Consider the following 19,380-nt stretch of genomic DNA (forward strand, 5'->3'; position numbering starts at 1 on the left):
CTCGTTGGAAAGGACGTGCAACCGTCTGCATGGTCATAAAGCAGACTAGGAAAAACAAGAAAAAGTCCCCAAAAGCCTTTCTCACACGGGCTAATGCTAATGTTCAAGAGTCCATTATCAGAACACTGAACAACGTTGGTGTGCAAGGTACTGCTCACCTAAAAGAACACTGCTGTCTGTCTGCAGTTTCCTACAAATCCCAAAGCTGTTGGAAGAAGTTTAGTTGACAGATGTGGATTAAGTTTGAGGGGCAAACACTGCATTCCAGCACAAGAACCTTAATCCATCAGTGAAACACGGCAGTGGCAGTATCATGGTTTGGCGGTTGAGTGTGGCTTATCATTGTTTTCGTTTCGATTAACCTGTGCTTCTGTTCAGGTAAGATTTACTAGAACCAACTAACTTATGTTCAGAGAAGTTACCCACCGTCAAGCAGCAAAACCTTCCCTAAATATTTCAGAACTAAAATCTTCAATGCTACATGCACTCTATCTTCTACATGTAGCTCTTTTTTTTCCCCCCTCACGATTGGGGACAATGTGGGATTGAGTGTGTTGCCAAAGGACACGAGGATGGAACTATGCCTCCAATCGGATGGTGACTATCAGCTGATCCACAGACGCCGATTTATTTAAGTTTCTTTTTTTAGGGGTTGCAGGAACGTTCCCTGAAAGTTTTGGTTGTCGTTTTTGTTAACCAGGACAGTTTCTTCCGGGTCTGTTTAGCTCCAACTGAAACAATAAATCCGAGCAAATTCTGAAGCATGATTCCTCCTGAAAGTGTTCAACTGAAGCTCCCGTTGCATAAGAGGGTGAAAAAAAAAAAGATCTGGAGGAAAACACTGTTTACATTCTTTCGGAACAGCCCGGACATATTTCAATAGAGATGTGAAGACAGAGTTGACAGGTGCCAACGGTCTATTGCAGTGTTTTGTGATTTCACTTATCAGGTAGCCTCAGATTACGCAGGCAGTAGATGAGAACAAAAGGGGCCTTAGTGTGGCCTGCAAAAACGTCTTTACTAAGCCCAATGTTTGGTGATGTTTCACACACGCCACAGAGTGTCTCCACGACAACTTCACTTGGTAATTTGCCACAGTAAATTGTTTACAATTTTATGAGAGCTGCGCTTATAGGGTTTGAATTACAGTAACAGGCTGTGCATTCAAAGAAAGGCAAATGTCTGAACGCACACTTAATTTGATAGTACATCTCCTTTAACAGCTTAGTAGCAACTGAAGCGTTGAGAAAAACAAGTCTACATTGCTGCTTAGTTTCAAATGTCACCCTCTCTCTCTCTCTCTCTCTCTCTCTCTCTCTCTCTCTCTCTGAGCAGCCACAACTGTCTCCTCTTTAATTTGCAGCCAATGCCACTTCTTTTCAGGACTGTTCTGTCAGTGTGGCGTTTCCCTCAGCACAATGAAAATGCTTTATATTGAAAATACCCTTGGAGGCTGTCGGAGGTGGAAATTGCCCGCAGGTGTGCATGCATATAAAATGGTAACGAGGACAGAAGGACACAAAGCGCTGTTTGGGTGCTGTGCTCATGAAAGGCCAATCCGCTGATTGAGCTGTCACATTCACAGATGCAGCAATAAAACTGCACAGGGCAATTACAGTAGATGGGGGATGCTAAGCAGAGGAAAGAGAAGAGGGGGGTGCGCAATATGTCCTCCCCACAAACACCCCCGATGGGAGACAACGAGTCAAAGCAAATGTCTCTGCCTGTAATAAACCTGGGAATGGGGGGAGAAGAGGGTTCAGCTAATGGTTACAATTCTCTAACAAGCATAGCAACATCTCAGTGGATGCTAATAAAGCTATCACTGTAACCGTGCAACTTCCTCATCCTCTTCTTTGGTAAATTTAAAAATGATTTATCTGGAAGCGTTCAGCTAAGTGTGTCAAGAGGGTGATTTGGGAAAACAAACCCACAAGCACTACCTGGGACGGGACAATGTTCTGCCGTGTCAGTTTATATCAAGTACTGCATTACCATCTAGTGTCCAAATAGGGGAACTACAATAGTTGAGGACAGCATGAACGCTTGAAATTGTTTGTTTATTTTTTGTTTGTTTATTTCAAGGATAGCCCCTTGAGATGCATCATCTCAATTTTGAGGGGATCCTTACAAAAACACATATATAATCATCAGTAGTATAAAATCATAATTAAAGGTAAGTCCAAAACAAGATACAAAACATTTAAACACAAAAATACACACACACACACACACACACACACACACACACACACACACACACACACACACACACACACACACACACACACACACACACACACACACACATTCACTTAATGCTCCCCCACGCCTAGCCATCCACCAACCAGTACCTCTAGTGTGCACACATGTACATAAATATTCTTACATACAATACAGTACATACACACATTGTGTACACAACATCAGGGCATAAAGTAAAGCACAGTAGAAAAATCTAAATATGAAGGTACTCTACCACAAGGAACAGGCGAGTAGGTCCAGACAGACAGACAGAGTCCAACAGAAAAACAAAATCAAAAACAAGAGCAGGATGTTTGACAATGTGTAAATAAAGAGGATTTAAAGATATGAAAATAAGTGATAGATCTGAGTGATTGCGGTAGTTTATTCCAGTCTGATGGAGCTTAAAACTTAAATGTGCGGCAACCAATTTCTTTCCTGATTCTTGGTGTATAGAAAAATAAATGATCAGTATGCCTTAGGCTGTACTGTGAACGGAAAGGTATAAGATACTGTTTTAAATACTGAGGGAAATTAAAATAGATACTCTTAAAAGTAAATAAAGACCAATGAAATTTCCTTTTTGCCTTCGGAGCCGGCCAATTCAAGGACAGTGGTGGGTCCTGTATGGGCACCTCAGAACAAATCTACAAAGACTGTTATATAAAGTGTTAAAATAATGAAGATTTATATCTGGGATGTTGCTATAAATAACATCAGCATAATCAAGAATTGGCAGCACCAGTTGTGTCACAAATTCTTCTTCGAACTTGTAAAGAAAAACATTCAACAGAACGGTAAAGTGACTTAAGACGACCATAGATTTTCTTTGTCATTAGGTTGATGTGAGGTTTGAAAGATAGTTGAGAGTCTAGCCAAAGACCTAAATATTTGAATTCATCAACTTTTTCTAGCGCTGTACCATCCAGGTAGTTAATATTCCAGTTGTTTGATAAAAGCAAAGGATTTTGTCTAGTGCAAAACAACATAAGAAATGATTTATTCTTATTCAAAAGCAGCTTATTGCCAGAGAGCAATTTTTGGACTAGATTAAAATCAGACTGTATTGAATATTGAATTTGTGAAATGTCTAAACTGGAGGAGTATATTACTGTGTCATCTGCATCTAGGTGAATTTGACAGTCAGAACAGATTTGTGGGAGATCATTGATTAAAAATAGAAAATAATTAAGGGCCTAAAGATGAACCTTGCGGTACACCTTTGTCAATAATCAATAGTCAATAATAATAGTCTGACTGGCTGCCCTGAAAGAAAACACATTGACTTCTATGATGAAGAAAGGAGTTGAAAAATAGCAAGGAGTCTGTAGAGAGACCAATAGCGTGTAGTTCGTCTAAAAGGAGATAGTGATCAACCATTTCAAATGACATCATAAGCACGAAAAGGGCCCTTTCAGTGTTGACAAGGTTAAATTTAAGACTTTATAAACAAGTTTTATGACGAAATACTATAAGATTCGAGACTGTAATCCGCAAGAAAAACTTCTTTAGCTCGAGCCTATGTAGGAAATATGAACAAGTCCAGGAGCCTATTGTCTCCTCGATAAAACCATTTTGGAGCAAGTCATTGAGAGAAAATTGATGCAACACATGACTAATAAAAAAAAAAAAAAATATTAAACTTTATCAGCGCTTGTTAGCTCAAAGCAGTTTCTAAACTAAGGCTCATCTCTTAAAACTGTTGCCTCTTAGCAGCTAATAAACTGCTCAGAAACTCTCTTTGCAAATCTTAACTAATGTTTTGTCTTTGGTGGGTTTCTTGTACACAAACCTTAGTGGGTGCACATGTATCCTGGGAGGCGAAACCAGTCAGAATTGTAATGAACCTCTATGAGAAATATACAATATATTATAATATATTCATCATTTGTAAAGTGATCTAAGACTGACTCCATAAAAAAAAAAAGTCTCAGACTATAATCAAGCTGTCATATTTCTCAGTGAATAACTGCATAGCCTGATCCACGTCACTATTAATGTCATTAAACGAGTGTTTTTACAAAATTCTGCGTGAGCATGAATTCTCGTGGTAATATTCATCATGTCTCGCTTTGAGTCTTAAGACACAGGATCAGTTTGTATTTTAAGACTTTACAGAGAATTGACTGCCTTTGGGACTCAGGAGACATCAGTTTACTCTTTCACCGTCGTCTTCTGCTCTTGTGAAAGAGCGGGGTGTGATCCCTTCGAAATTCTGTACTTCCATCCGTTTTTAGGCAACTGGTACGGTTTTACCGGCTTACAATCTCTATTTAGGGCTGAGTGCTGCCATCTGCCACCTAGTTGCATGCGCACCTCTGTGAAAATGCTGCACAGAAACGGGTCTACAGCATCAAAGAAGATACATTTAAGACCTTCAACGATAAATTCTGGATGTTTTAGTGCTACGGCCAAAAATAGAAATGTACGAAATCCGCAATGACAAAACAAACAAATGGGACATTTGAAATTTAAGGAGGCACATATGATGTCGATGTTGTAAACATTAAGTTTATTAGAAAGTTTATGATACTGGAAAAAAAGCTGTAACCTTTGCTATGACCACTGGAGCTCAGCTGAAACAGTTCTGTCTGTATATTTAAAGGTGTACGAGGCAACAATACAACTAAGACTTCATTTCCTTTTTGTTTGGGGGAAGAAAATAGGCCAGCTTTTTTTACTCCTCTCTCCTCGACAGGAGGCTTTGTCCGTGGAGTATGGGCTCAGAGTCCTGCTCCTCCAGCAAATATGAGCTCGAGGGCAGCCTGGATGTCACCATCTGTGGCCTGCAGGGCCCTCAGCATCAGGTCCTCATCCTGGATCCCCATGTCCCTGAGCTGCTGCATCTGGGACTGCCAGCGGCCCTGGCAAAGCAGACACACATTCGAAGAACTATCTTTAATCCAAACACCGCCCGGTTAGCCCATCATTATCTGCTCAAAGAATTGAATATGTGGATTTTTGTGCAGTTAGTTTACCTGTAGAGAAGACATGTTGGTGGCTTGCAGAGCCTGTTGTAGAGCCTGGCTGAAGAGATCATTACTGACTGGTGTCCCAGCGGGCATGGGGGCTACACCACTGGAGGGGTCCGACTTAATCAAAGACAGAATGATTGGAAAGAAGTAACAAAAAAAAAAAAGAGTGGTGATTTAGCCAGACACTGCAGCAGGGGTCATGTTTATAACCGTCATACCTGATTTAAAACACAACTTAATTTCTGAAAAGGGACATTTTTGTCCCCTTTTAAAATGACCTAAAAACATCATATGTTAATATTTTTTTCTGCTTTTTTTTCTTCGTAGATCTTTTATTCCACTTCAGTTATGATCATAACTACCAAGTTTTCAATGATTTTCAAAAATTTAACCCTTTAAATCCCGGTTTATATGATGTAAACGCCAATTTCTGTAAAAAAAAACCAAAAAAAACCCACAAAAACTGCTATATTTTCAATATATAGAATGCAAAGTGGAATTGTTGAGCGGGGATAATTATGGTCTGGGCAACAACATTGATTTTAAGGGATTTTTTTTCATTTTTTTGTTATGTCTGATTTAAGAAGAAAACTCCTTAATTTCTGAAAATAATTGAAAACTTGGTAGTTATGATCAGAACTGAAGTGGAATAAAAGATTTATGAAAAAAAAGGGGAAAAAAATATTAAGATATGATGTTTTTAGGTCGTTTTAAAATGGGACAAAAATGTCCCTTTTCAGAAATTAAGGAGTTTTTTTTTCTACACAATGAAAAATTGCATTGTATATGATGTGTGTTTGAAATTAAAAAAAAATAGTCAAAAATGCACAACTGGACCAAATATGATGAGTATCACTATCTACAGTGTGAAATTAGAGGAGAAAGTACACCCCAAGTGGACAAAAATGTCCCCTATCAGGGATTAGGGTTAAACCAAAAAGAAAATAATTAATGAACGATATTCCACTCCCAATAAATTACACAACAGCTCAGTTTGTGGTTGGAAGAACTATTCCCTGCATGTGCAGTCTCACCTGACTAGCTGTTGTAGGAGTGACGGCACTGCTGTCAGGAGTGCTAGCGAGGGCCAGAGCAGTTGCCAGCTCGCTCTGTGTAATAGGTCGCGGGCCGGTCGCTCCACTGTGGCCCAAAGACACTGGTCGCATTCCTGCTGAGAGCCCGCCTCTGTTGGAGGGGCCTGCAGGGCTTCCCTGTCACACACATTCACACACACACACCACATACTGTTTTTACGGCCACTAGCTGCATCAGTTTTGCAGCACATGCTGTCTGATGTTGAGCTCAGACTTACAGACTGAAAGTCTTCCTCATCGTCCGACATGCCTTCAAACATGAAGCCTCCTGACGGAAAACGCATCAAAAACCAGGGGAGATTTTATGAGTGAATCTGTTAATATTTGGTCTAAATGTTGCTGCATCAGTTCCTTGCAGCTACCTGCGGCTGTTACCGATGCCCCCTTACCTTCCATAAATTCTGCCTGCCGTCACCAAACCGTACTTCTTGCTTACCTGGCATATCGCTGTAAGAACTGGCAGAGACATTGCGAGAGGAGCTGGCGCTGGCCTGAGAGGGCATACTACCCGCCACAGAGTGCAGGACCAGGATGATGGCGTTGACGAGCGCTGGGTGTGAACTGATTAATCTGTCAGAAAGAAAAAGGAAACAGGAATTTGAATGTCCGCCCATTCCACCGTACTCAAACGTAATCTGACAAAAGAGAGCTAATAAAAATCCATACTCACACGTCTAGCATGTTCGGGTCTGTGAACTGCACAAAGAGGTCTTTATCTTGGAGCACTCCTGAATGTTTAAGGGAGAAATGTTACAATTAGCGTAAACTGTCATGGTGCAAAGGCAATGAGTGGCAAAAAGGTGTTTGTAGAACTCAGCACGGCCTTACCTAAGGCTACTGGGTCTGACTTGAGGCCTGGTGTGGCGACAATGATCTGATCCAGAGACTCTTTGTTAGTCAGCATTTTATATACCTGAGTGCAGGGAAAAGAAAGTTAATGCAGCAACAGAAGGAACCGCAGCTGCAGAGAAAGCAGAAGTAGACATCCATGCTAGTATGACACAGCTATGCAGGAACTCTACATGTTCGCTGTTACAACAGTCTGTCTCTATCTCATCAGTCGAGCCAACATGTTGGCATGTTTCTGCCGAGGAAAGAAGCCAAGCTTTAACAGCTGAACGTGTTCCTGTTGAGGGCTTTACTTTGAGCAGCCTCTTGTTGGTCCTGGTTTCTGTTCACCCTGAGCTCTGAAAGGCAATAGGGAAATGGCGAGGCCACGGGTGTGCCGGTGCCACCCAAAGAGGCAGCTGGCACACCCAAAAAATTACCATCAGACGATGCGTTGCGACACCTGCACCTGCCAACCTGGCGTAGTGTTATTTCTGATGAAATAATAAATGCGTTCAATCGTCAAGCCACGCCGTCTTCCCCATTAAATTGAGAGCTGCGCAGTGCACGCAGGTAAGCAGCAACATTGTTGTGTCCTTTACTCTGCTGCTGAGCCCAATAGTTGTGTTCAGATTTAAATAGCTTTGTTGATCATGCGTAATGTGGATACGTTATGGCTCTGTGAGAGTGCATGAGTACGCGCATGAGTGTGTTATATTTCACTATGTTCATCTCATTGGGCACGCAATGTCTGTGTGTGTGTGTGTGTGTGTTGCATTTTTTTTTTTTTAAACACAAAGTGAGCTTTTTGTATTACTTTGTTATTGATTGATTTGAGAGCACGTCACGTGCGTGAATGTTTAGACCTGCTGTGAACTACTGTTGACTATGACTGATGAGAACGCACACAACGTGTGGATATGTTTTGTGTTAATGTTGTATTCGAGAGATACATTCTTTTGAATATTTGTGAAGGTGTAACACTCAGTTGAAAATAAATTTGGCACACCCAATATAGTTTTTCTGGCTACGCCAGTGCAATAGGGTGATCCGACCAGAAGTAAACAGCTGTGAACACAGGTGTGACACGAACTGCCAATAAATAGAACATATCTAAACTAGGTCTGGCCAAGAATGAATGTTTTTCCATCTTATTACATGGAGAATTTAAGATTTTAGAGGCTTCTCTGACTCCGATTGACTGATTTTGAACCAGCGGAGTTCTCACAAAGAATTTTCCTGAAATCTATAAAGTCTAAATAGCTCGAGGAGATCCTGTATTGAACACACAAATGAAGATAGACTGCAGCAAACTGAACTGTAATGAGCAACACAGCTCCTATGATTAGAAGAATGAGGTACAGCTTAAGATGAAAAATGAATTACTAAATGTTTGGTCAGCAAGTCCATTCATATTTCAATCAAACCACACCAGAGTTTGTTGGGAAACAAACACCCACATGTCTCAGTCTGCTTGTTTGATGCGGACCAAGATTCATGTGCCAGACTTCGCAATTCCTCAAATGATCTGCACTAACGGAACAATGACACAAAGGTTCATTTAAATCGAACCTAACCTCTAAGATGCTAGAACAGCTTCATTCTGCTGCGACTCTTTTACTTCAGAGGTTTTTTTTTTTTTTTTTTTTACTTTCAGTGTCTCTTGCTGCAACTACAAAGAGGAATTTCTCTCTGTTAAACTGTATCGGGACAGCAGGAACTCTCCCTAGGGACTAGGAACCTTTGGAGGGTCCAACTCCCTGACCCCCAGCGTTTCCACTGCAAAGTACAGAGTAGGGTTAGAGGGAATTCAAACTTTTCATAAACTTCAACTTTAAATTCATATAAAAAGATTTTTGAGATTTGAAATTAGACAAATCCTTACAGACTCTCCCTACCCTACCCCACCCCACTGCTATTTATAAAGCAACAGAATGCCTGTCAGCTGCTGTGTGGTCCTTGTTCATTCTGCCAAACACTGAAGAGACTGCGATCGAATCGACAGGCACCACATCAAAGTCTGTAATTTTACTGGTAATGCGCCGATATGAGGTCTCCCTCTAGGTATGAAGCAGAGAAAAGCAGCACGAGGGACAGATAGTCTCGCACAGAAAGTATTTAAACTTTCTTCCATATTTTTCTCAAAAAGGTGCTGAAAGATTCCAAAAGGAGGTCTTCTGTGCAACATTAGCGAGCGATTTTTGCGTTTACTGTGTAAGCTAGAAGATTTCATGACTGAAGTTCTTGAATGAAAGAAGTCCCTGAGAGTAAAAGTAACAATAATGTTTGGTCAAACCACAGCTGTAATGTTTTTACTGACAACAGAGGAAGTACCTTACTAAATGTATGCGTTTTTTTTCACAATGTGAATAACAGCATATGAATTTATCCAATTCATTCGTCAAAGCACTCAGCCTGAGCGTAAATCTATGTCCTTCCGTTGATAGAAATGAATCAGATACCTTCCATCGTGTCAAAAATGTTGACAGGGAGAGAAATCTGATAGCATTTGTATGGGTCCTCTACTCACCGAGTCTCTGTAGGCAGAGTTGAGAGAATGAAGAGCAGCATGAAACACCCTAAACTCTCTGGCTGCAGTTGCTCTGTTTACCGGCTCTACAAAAAAAAAAAAAAAAAACAGGAGAAAACGCACACAAACACATATTTAAACAATTTACAGAATTCAGATTAGGTCAAACATTTACAAAACAGCTTAGACAGCTTCATTGCTTAAATGACAGACAGACCTGAATTGCTCTCTGGCTCTGGCCACGTCTTTTTCAGAATGTGCAAGGTGGCTCCTGACTGAACCCCACAGGCATCCAACGTCAGGTCATCTTTGAGCTTCCGCCCACAGTGAACCAACTCTGGAAAAAACATGGACACAGACAGAAAATTTAAAAAAAACAACAAAAAAACCTGCAACATGTAAAACATGAACACAGTTGAGGAATGACTACAGTACATTGCGGTTCAATTCATTGAGCGTCTGTAAAAAAACAAAAACAAACATTTTTTCCACTGTTTATTCAAAGAGACATAAAAACAAACCTATCAGCTCAGGGTCAGGGATGGCGTCAGCGAGTTGAGCTGCAACGAGCTGTTTTAAGGTGGCGACTCTGTACCCTCCAGGTGAGACGTCCCCTGGCATCATCTCTGGGAAGTGAAAGATGGACTTCGGCTGATCCACCAGTTTCAGTGACAGCTGCCAGTCTGAGGAGGCCATCTCTAGCTTTTAACACTAGAAAACACACGGTATAGAACATTTACAAGGGGTCACGGAAAACAGCAACTCAATCGAAGTCCGATCTTTGAAATGAGTCTGGGGTCCCTGGTAGCTAAAAGCTTAATGTTGCAATCGAGCCTTCAGTTCAAGATACGTCTATTAGTCCAGTAACACAAACAATAAGAAATGGCATCAAGACAAAACACACTTCCACGTTGATACATACCTTTTGTGGGGAGTTTGAATAGATGCTTACCGTTTGCTAATAAATAAACGTGCAATTTGCTCACTTAAACTTGAACGTATAATGTACTGTAACTACACTGGAGCAGTTTCCTAGTCATGCAAATAAACATAAATAACATTACAATAAATGCCATTTAAAAAAACAAACAAAAAAACTACGACAAATGAGGAGTTGAACAACTGCACACTCACCGTTTTTACTGTTGACGCTCAGTCCACTTCCTGGTTTTAGTCACGTGGTCTATGTGACGTTTACTTCTTCTCTCTGAAAAAAGGATATTGTACTATCCGTTATCATACACTGTACTCAAACAATATACCGACTCTTTTTTTTCTGTCAATAGCCGCTTTCGGACAGACCGTTCTAAGAAAATAGTTATCAGAACTACCCTCCTCGAATTTCGTTCTGATAACTATTCTTCCCCAGCGGAACTGTTTCAGTCTGCATTCGCACATGAGTCGGGACCAGGTCGGGACTGATGCGCCGCGCGCAGACGTCTGCTTCAGTGACGTGTTAGCCGTTAGCCGTTTAGCGCTACATTCAAACACAAAACAAAACGGTAAAAGTAAGGAGAGTAGAAAAAACACCACCAAGAAGCTAATATGGAGAGCGGGGAGGCCACTGTGTTTATGATCTGCATGATGGTGATATTAATCATGGACAATCACAGGCGTCTAATATCGAGGCTGGAAAAGCTCACAGAGAGAGTCAGGAGACGATACTTTTTTATTTCATGAAGGAAGAGAGGAGAGCAGAGCGCTGCAGACAAAGGAGACAAAGTGTAAGTTTAACTTATTAAACACCCGCAGGTTCTGTCTGTGTCATATGAGGAAACATTTCAGCCGTGATAGCATGACATGGGGCGTAGCTACCGACCACCACACACCTCCGTTAGATTAGTTCTATAGAACTATGAAAAGACCCGACCTCGGAGAAGGAGCTAAATAGTTATAGGAACTAAGGGAGAAAGCCCCGAGTTCCTGTATGTCCGAACACGGGAGAAAACGGCCCCGCGGATTAAAAGGTTATTAGAACTGCCAAAGGTTCCTACAGTCCGAAAGCGGCTTATTATGTACCCGCTATCAGTATCACAGGGCATATGTTTATTATAGTGACTTTAGGCAACTGTCTATACTCACTATGTACTGGAACACTGATATTCATATCACTGCACTAATCTCCACACATATAACCGCTAAAATAAAAAAAAACAAATATTCAGAAAGGACATGAAAAGCAGCCATACAAAACGCAAGTGGACTATAATATGAACGTGCGATACATTTATATTAGTCAAGACTAAATTACAATAAAGGTGAATGTCTTTAATAAACCTAAGTTAAATAGGTAATTTATGAACTATCATAAACTAGTGTAATATCAGAGAACATTACCAAAACGACAACAAATTACAAATTAGTAGTTGAAACAAATGAGTAATAGATTAAATGACTAGATCGATGTGCAATGACTTCATGGTGACTTGAAGAACTTATCTTAATCAGATACTTTCTATTGACCCGTTTCTTATAGACTTGGTCAAGAATTAGTTTATTTTACAGAAAGTCCTCCATCTCAGGGGCTCCCAAACTTTTCAGCCTGCGACCAACACAAAAGTAGTGGCAGAGACCTCAGGCCCCCCACTATCGCTGGTTGAAGCATATAAACATAGTTAATAAACCAAAGGGAGAACACAAGCAAAAAAAATTCAATGGAAAAAAATTCAACTTCAAAATTTTCAGTGGAAAAAGAACCAGACTTAACATCCGGGTAAACAGGGAGAAGCAATCGATCCCTTTCCACTGAATTTTTTTAAGTTGATTTTTTTTCCACTGAATTTTTTTTTTTTTCCACTGTTGGTTTTTCAAATTCAGAGTCTGATTTTGATGCTGTAAAAATTCGATATTAGAAATTCGTATTCAAACTCTGATGGCACAGAAAAACTTCCATAGGGAACCTCTTTATTAAAAACTCTGACAGCAGAGGAAGCCCAAACTTATTGAAGCTGTTACAGTGCACGGTGTTCACTAAATGGTTAAACGGAGTGGGGGTCGGTACAGTGGAGTGACATCACTGCTGGACAAAAGCAGCAAGGAGTGGTTTCTTTGAGGAGAACCGTGTCAAATCAATGGAATAACCCAGGCATCCACAGCTAAACTCATTGTAGTTACACCCTCCCGTCCAAACAAAGTGTGTCAGTCGCAGTTTTCAAGCAGCGCTTTGTTGTCAGAGAGGAATGAACTGCGCTGGAAAATAAACGTCTCGACAGAGGAAAAAAGAAAAGTCACCACTGCTGGACGGTCGGTGGGTTTTTAAGTTTCGACCTCTTATCATGGTAAGCATGACAAATCTACACGTGAAGCTAATGGAAAATGAGCGAACAATAAGTGGGTTATCAAGTGTCGGAAAAAAAAAAAAAAAAAAGATAACAATGAACTTCAGTGACTCGCGAGGACTAGCAACAGCTGGGGAGCCGAGGAACCCCATGAACTCAGAGAAGGGATAACCGCTTCATTTTACAAGCTAAAAAAAAAAAGAAGCTGTACTGTTGGTTTGAAGGCAAAGTCTGCTGTAGTTTAACACCATTAGGTCACCCGCTCTGCCACGCAGAATGCTGTTTAAGAGATGGAGCTAAGAAGCTAACGGATTAATCAAATAAACAGCGCCCCCTTTTGACAAAAAGTACGTCCTACATTTAAAGACAACATCCCATTATGTGGAGCATGATAGCTGTTAATCCTCTTCTTCAGCCAGGTATAGATGCATTTTAGAGAACTAATTGCTCAGGAGAAGTGGGAAAGTTAACTGGTAAAAAACAAACAAACAAACAAACAAAACAAAAACATAAACATTGAGGGGTTAGTTTTGAGGAGGCCTGTGGGGAAACTACTGTCCTGCCCTGAAGATTTTAGCAGTCCTCATCCTGTACTTATGACGTGATGGTGCAGCTGCGTCTTGCTGGCAGCACTCGGTCTTCCTTCAGGATTTAGGAGGATATAGCATTTACAACCCTTGACAACTTTTCACAGGAAATGATCAATTGTCCAACATCTATCAGGATTCTGTTGGACTCTGCTCGACTGCCTCCACATGTTATTGTACCTACAGTCAGTGGGGTTACATGGCACTAGATACAGTGTTCTGTATCTAAAGAAATGCAGAAGACCTTTTTACTGCAGCCATTATGGCATAAATCAGGGTGGAGGGGGTGCGTAACCGGAAGCTTCTCCTCTTTAGGTACAAGCCCCTACTTAATGTGATTAGTAACACCTGTATTTACCGTCTGCCTCATGGAAAAATGGCTTCTGTGAGAATGGTGTGGATGCAGTCAACTACTTTTATCCCATTTTTGGATTGCTGTAAGACTGTAAGAGATAAAAAAAAAAATGCATATGAAACTCACAGTGATTTGATCAGTACCTTTTTGATGCTGCTTTTCAGACATAAAACTTGAAATTTATGAAGCGCTCCTCTACTCAGTTTTACGAAGTGATAAAGTTTTGTATTAAATGTCTTGACTAAAGGGAATCCAAGTCATTCTTAAGAGGGCTCCATAAATTCTAGTTACTGCCACTATCTGGACTCAAAAGGCTCACTTTGGGGCCAGAAATGCTCCCATCCTCAAAGGGTGAATGGTTTCAAGTGGTTTTAGGACTTTTGCTACGAGGCTAGCAATATGCCAGTGAGACATGTGAGCCCAGGGGGTCAGCCAGACCCATTACATTAATAGTGAGGAGTGGACTCAAGGGAAGTTGTGGCAGTAAAAAAAAAAAAAAAAAAGGCTAACTGTTGGAGAGTTACTCTGACCGAAATTTCCGTTAGAATGGAGAATGGATGGTGCTATGAACGCGGCCCTCCTGTAAATTTTAATGATCTGTAATACTTTGAGAATCGTTTCTCTTTTCTCTGACCTCGGTAAGAACTTCAATAATCCCGAGCAGAGCGACAGAAATGAAATACACGGGTGATTATGACTCATAAGCTGACACCCATTCACCAAAAGAAATCCAAGACTTTCAGACAGTCTTTCAGGGGCCGCTTCTCCTCTCTTTTAATGCTCCTTAAACGGCCCCCTTATAAAGGCGCGCCATGAACAGCACTGAGATCTGAAAGTCTGAATGAAGACTCGGCAGTGTTTTGACACGTTGTTGTAATCTAGTGACAGTTTAAAAAAAAGCATTTAGAGTTTGGTCAGCTTGTTTTTGCCACTGCCGTCGAAGTGAATCGTAAACTGAGGAGAAGAGAAAAGCACGCGTGCTGGTAAGGGGTCAGTAAAGTGCTTGAGTCATTTGGTTAAAAAAAAAAAAAAAACTTTTGATGGCTTCCTGGTGTCTGGACAGTGCAGCCTGAGTCAGCCCGTGGTTTGCTGTGTTGGCAGAGTTCAGTTCATGCTATCCTTGGGAATCTACTTAGGGAAATCTTGCCCTCTAGGAGAGGATGGCTGTGGTATGTGTCTGGTCTTTTCTTCATTGAATATTTATTCCCCACTTTGGAATCTCTGCGCAGTCAGTGAATAACATATTCTCCGTCTGCGAGGTTAGATATCTAGGGAGATTAATGGAGTGCTACAGACTTCTTGACTTGTTCTACTTCTGTAAGTTTGTAGAGCAAGTGGTGAGCGGGGCTGTGATGGAAACTGTGCTGAACTCAAACTCCTGTCCACATCCTCTCTGCCGAAGCCATGAAAGGAGGCTATCGGAAAAAAAAAGTTTCGGTGATCCTAAGAGGTGGAGCTGCTGTGCTGAAATGACTCACCGCCCCCGAACCATAGCAACAGATCGGTCACATGCTACCACCCGATTTGAGATTACGTGTCCATATACTCAAGATGCACAAAGACAAAGTTTAACGCCCCATTTGTGGTTTAAAATTGGAGAACAACAGGAGAGAGATAGAAAGGAGATTAAAACCAAAGCCGAACTCTGAGCCATTTGTCTTGATATGCAAAGAAAATGAAACGAGTTGAAATCAGTCACTGCTGTAAAACAAGATGTATGAGTGCATTTAGATTGTTGCTGCTGGGGATCCAAAGATCTTTTTTATGTCTTGATCTGGAAAACCTTAAAGTTATAAGGGGTTGCTCTTCTTTTTCTTACACGACTGTAGCTCTGGTTTTTCATGTTTGAGTTAGGAAGGTCATTAAAGTAAAGTTTCCTCACAGACTGGCTACGTAGCTGGAAAATACAAACTCACGTTTCAAACTTAACTGACACGGACACAGAAATCTTAAAGTCACCTTGCATACACACAAAAGTGCTGCTTGTCGACCGTCAGGATCTGTTACTCTGTCACATTCAGTTGTATTCGTATTCAGTGGCCTGGAACAGTGACATCTTAAAACTGGAAAAATCAAGACTCTCTTTAGTGTTATCTAAAATGCAAAGTCAAGTTCTTGTCTCCGCCAATATGGAGACAAATATTGACCGCTACCAATCTAGCAGAGATAAATATCGCACGCACGGGAGAGTGTGGGAGTGGGGAGATAGTTTTGTCTGTCTCTGCTTCCTCTTGAATTAGTGTTTTCACCCTGGAAAGCAAAGAGAATGACTCGGCCGCTTCCAGCCAACTTTGGAAGTCCCCATTCGTCATCGCAGCCCAATGAAAGAGAAAAGCCTTGAGGAAACCAGAGAAAAGACTGGAGTAGTCACCTTCAGGCAAACCTTCAGATAAGTTTGTTAGTTAGAAAAGTTATTTGAGTCTTTTGAATGGTCTCTTCTGGATGTCACGAAACTTCGGGTTGCTGTGGCCTCTCAAATATCACCCACGAACTCACCAACTGGCACCCATGTAAAACTGAGCAAACGGAAACTATTACAGAGGACACCCCTCCCCGTTTTAATTACCCGTCAGTCCACACATTTTCTTCTGCTACTGTACTACTTTTATGTCCTCTTTAATTATGTTCAGTCTCCTCACTCGTCTGTTTTTTCTCCCCCCACAGCTCTGTGTCTGAAGACGTTGACCTGCTGTTTGAATCCACGCCGAAAGACCATGTTATCCCTCCTGCTGCCTGCAATGCTGGCCGTCCAAGCAATGGGTGGGTGTCGCCCCCTGTCCAAGGTTTGCCATTAAATCCGAGTCACCACAGGGGAAAAAATGCATTTGCCTGTTAGACAATACACCCTGCAGGGTTTATTATTCTTCTCCCTTCAAAGGCTTCATTGGGAAAAACAACAGTTTAAATGAGGCTACTCCCAAAATAATGTGCCAGGAGTTGGAAAGTCATAAAGCGCCCTGCTTAAACTCTATCAATCTATCCAGACAAGTCTGCAGAGAGCATCCTCCTATTCATATGAATGTCCTGCCTGTGGGAGGAAAGGGACATTTTTCATGATAATTCCTTTCGAGTCTAATCTTCACAGGGTTTTATAGTGTGATATGAAGGTGGTGGTGGTGGTGGGGGTGGGGTGTGTGTGTGTGTGGGGGGGGGTTCTATTTTCTCTATAGTTCAGCTTGCAAGACACAATAGCTTTGACCTTTTTTCATACAAGGGGGAGCACGGAGAGCTTAGGGCTCTTGGCGAGGCCATCTGTAAAAACAAAAAATGCTGGAAGTGCAGTTTTTCTGCTGTGACTCAGATTGTCATGAGGAAGTCATCCTCTCATATTTCTAACACCGGGAAGGAGCGTGTTGGCGGGTGATGTTGCAACTGAGAATTCATAGCTAAAAAAGCTCAAAAGTTTTACTTCAGTAGAAGCGGCGCTCCAAGAAGAAATTGTGTCATCGTAAAAAGGGAACAAATCGCCTGGGTTGGTTTGGCAGCATCTCTTGACACAGTGTATAAAAGAAAGGAAATGAGCGTGTCAACACAGGAATGAACAATGTATATATTTGAACACCAATCTTTTCCTTGCTGGCACGCGGCGCTAATCTAAATGTCATCCTATAGCTTTAGGAAGAGAAAATGAGTTTAAGTTTAAAAGGTATGACATTAAAACATCACCGTGATTTAGCAGACATACAAAGTCCACGATGAACTTTCATCTTCTGAAATACTGTACTGCAATGTAAGTAAGGTTTTTTGCTTTTGGCTTTTCTGCTCTCTGGTTGAACTGGCACAACCCCCTTTTGGCCATCAGTGGCAAATTTCAGGCCTGACTCAGTGGACCTAAGCGTCTTCAGCGGTTCATTAGGGACCTATTCTCTCCCAGCACAAATGGGCTTTCGGCCTGCTCATTACTTGCTGTGAAGCGTCCACTGTCTAACTCCCTCCCTTCACAGGGAGGGAAGACAGGTAGGAGGTGTCGGGGACTGATGGAGCTCTTTAACTCGCGGGTAATGGGCTATTGTAGCTCACACAATGATTCACTTTCTCTCTGCTAACTGGACCACTCAGTGAATTAGTTGGAGTCTAGTTGGATACTATTGTCTACCCCTGTAACACAGTGTGATGATTAAAAAAACTCACATGCATGGTGGTACATTCTTTTATTTAGTGGAATATAGGTAACTGGGAGAGATCATCTGCTTTTGTGTGTGTGTGTGTAGTTATCTATAAAAGCAAACTGGACCTTTGACCGCTGACCCCACTGGCTATATATAATAACCATCCATCCTTTTTTCCATACCAGCTTAATCCTATTCATAGTTCAAGTTTATACTCATCACATTCGTTGTAGTCATCGTGGTAATGAGTGTCAGCAGAACGCACAAAATGTCTTTGTATGTACAGTAACAGCTGAGCCACATCTGTTCGCTGAGTACAGTAACATCCTTGGCTCATTTCAGCATAACACACAGCAGTGTCAGCCAGTGGCAGAGCTAACAGGAGGCTGTCTAGCTAATTGCTTGTTGTTGTCATACTGTGTGTTCAGTTAACACAGCCACAAATCTGGCCGAGCATGCGGCGTGCAGCTCTTCGTACCCAAACAATAAAGGAGAAAAGTATTCATGCAAATGCAGAAGTGGAAACCTGACCCGACGAAGGGAGCTGTAAGGTAATTCAAATTACCTAGCATAATTGGATAGATTGGATCTAGTGTAGGTAGTCGGCAGGCGCGCCTTATGGTGGGGAGTCGGAGCGTGAAAATAGCCCACTCATGCCTTCATCTCTGGCGTACTTTTTAAAGGTCTGCTAACTATGAATGCCCTCTCCCTGCCCTCCTTTTCTCTTCACAGCAATTGATTCTGCAGAGAGGGAACACTTTAGCCTGTGCAGAAATTCAATTTAGGGTTATTACCCCGTATCAGTGATGTTCTTGCTAATTTGATTGCGTCCAGTAAAGTATCCTTTAAAAACAATCGAGGACAGGCTCAACAAAGATTGGTTTCGCTGTAGTGAATACATAATGACCAGTCTCTGACGGCTTGCCTGTGTGTCGCTGTTCCCCAGCTCTTCTTTTCTCACCACGCACTCATCCAAGCAGAGTGCATTACCCAACAAGCACCTCATAATTATTTCAACCAGTCCTAAAAATGACTGCCTTGTGGGGATCGTTAAAAAATTGATACTGGTGATATGCCGAGATTGCAGTTCTGGAGGGGATGAGGGGCCCGCAGCCATATGTTGGCTCGCTGTGTCCAGTGGGCTGTGATGAATTAGTGGAACGAATGCTGATCTGTGCTTGGAAAGTATCTCACCTTCTTACCTGCGGCTGAGCCATGACAGCAGCCACAGGGAGACTCCTACTTGCAGGGGGATGCATCTGTGTCATGGTGGTGGTGCTGTCAGGGCTCTGTCATTGAGACGCACAACTGGCAACAAATTGACCCTTACGTTCCTCGTATCACTCGCATCAGTCAGAAAAGGATGTAAGTTTCACGAGG

The 19,380-nt window shown here is 41.7% G+C and overlaps 2 protein-coding genes across 6 annotated transcripts in view; one reads left to right on the top strand and one right to left on the bottom strand.

The window, feature by feature from the left end:
• Positions 1 to 4,730: 4,730 nt before the first annotated feature.
• On the bottom strand, positions 4,731 to 11,009 carry ubl7b (ubiquitin-like 7b (bone marrow stromal cell-derived)). 2 transcript variants are annotated; one of them, XM_075464142.1, is made up of 11 exons: positions 10,806 to 11,009; positions 10,193 to 10,382; positions 9,889 to 10,008; positions 9,672 to 9,757; positions 7,142 to 7,226; positions 6,984 to 7,041; positions 6,750 to 6,883; positions 6,532 to 6,581; positions 6,254 to 6,430; positions 5,223 to 5,336; positions 4,731 to 5,108 (listed from the first exon to the last, which is right to left on the bottom strand). In XM_075464142.1, the coding sequence occupies exons 2-11, from the start codon at positions 10,365 to 10,367 to the stop codon at positions 4,968 to 4,970; spliced, it is 1,140 nt and encodes a 379-aa protein (XP_075320257.1). In that variant the 5' UTR covers positions 10,368 to 10,382; positions 10,806 to 11,009; the 3' UTR covers positions 4,731 to 4,967. The 2 variants fall into 2 exon arrangements, with proteins under 2 accessions (XP_075320257.1, XP_075320265.1); XM_075464150.1 differs by lacking the exon at positions 10,806 to 11,009 and adding an exon at positions 10,594 to 10,798.
• Positions 11,010 to 12,680: 1,671 nt separating this feature from the next.
• The window catches only part of cd276 (CD276 molecule), a 67,599-nt gene continuing 60,899 nt past the window's right edge, over positions 12,681 to 19,380 (top strand). For all 4 annotated transcript variants that reach the window (XR_012769645.1, XR_012769648.1, XM_075464172.1 and 1 more), the window contains exons 1-2: positions 12,681 to 12,949; positions 16,556 to 16,651. Coding sequence is in view for 2 of the 4 variants with exons in the window: in XM_075464172.1 (XP_075320287.1) it covers positions 16,606 to 16,651 (46 nt within the window). In the remaining 2 variants the exon portion in view is untranslated. The remainder of the gene's footprint in view (positions 12,950 to 16,555; positions 16,652 to 19,380) is intronic.

Source organism: Odontesthes bonariensis, chromosome 1 (genome assembly GCF_027942865.1).
Source record: "Odontesthes bonariensis isolate fOdoBon6 chromosome 1, fOdoBon6.hap1, whole genome shotgun sequence".
Taxonomy (NCBI): domain Eukaryota; kingdom Metazoa; phylum Chordata; class Actinopteri; order Atheriniformes; family Atherinopsidae; genus Odontesthes; species Odontesthes bonariensis.

Excerpts from the sequence above, each read along its gene's own strand:
- ubl7b (XM_075464142.1), bottom strand. The coding sequence starts at position 10,367 with ATGGCCTCCTCAGACTGGCAGCTGTCACTGAAACTGGTGGATCAGCCG. Across the intron at positions 7,227-9,671 it reads ACTCTGCCTACAGAGACTCG|GTATATAAAATGCTGACTAA; the intron begins GTGAGTAGAGGA and ends CCCTGCACTCAG. Across the intron at positions 5,109-5,222 it reads CCAACATGTCTTCTCTACAG|GGCCGCTGGCAGTCCCAGAT; the intron begins GTAAACTAACTG and ends CTGCTTTGCCAG.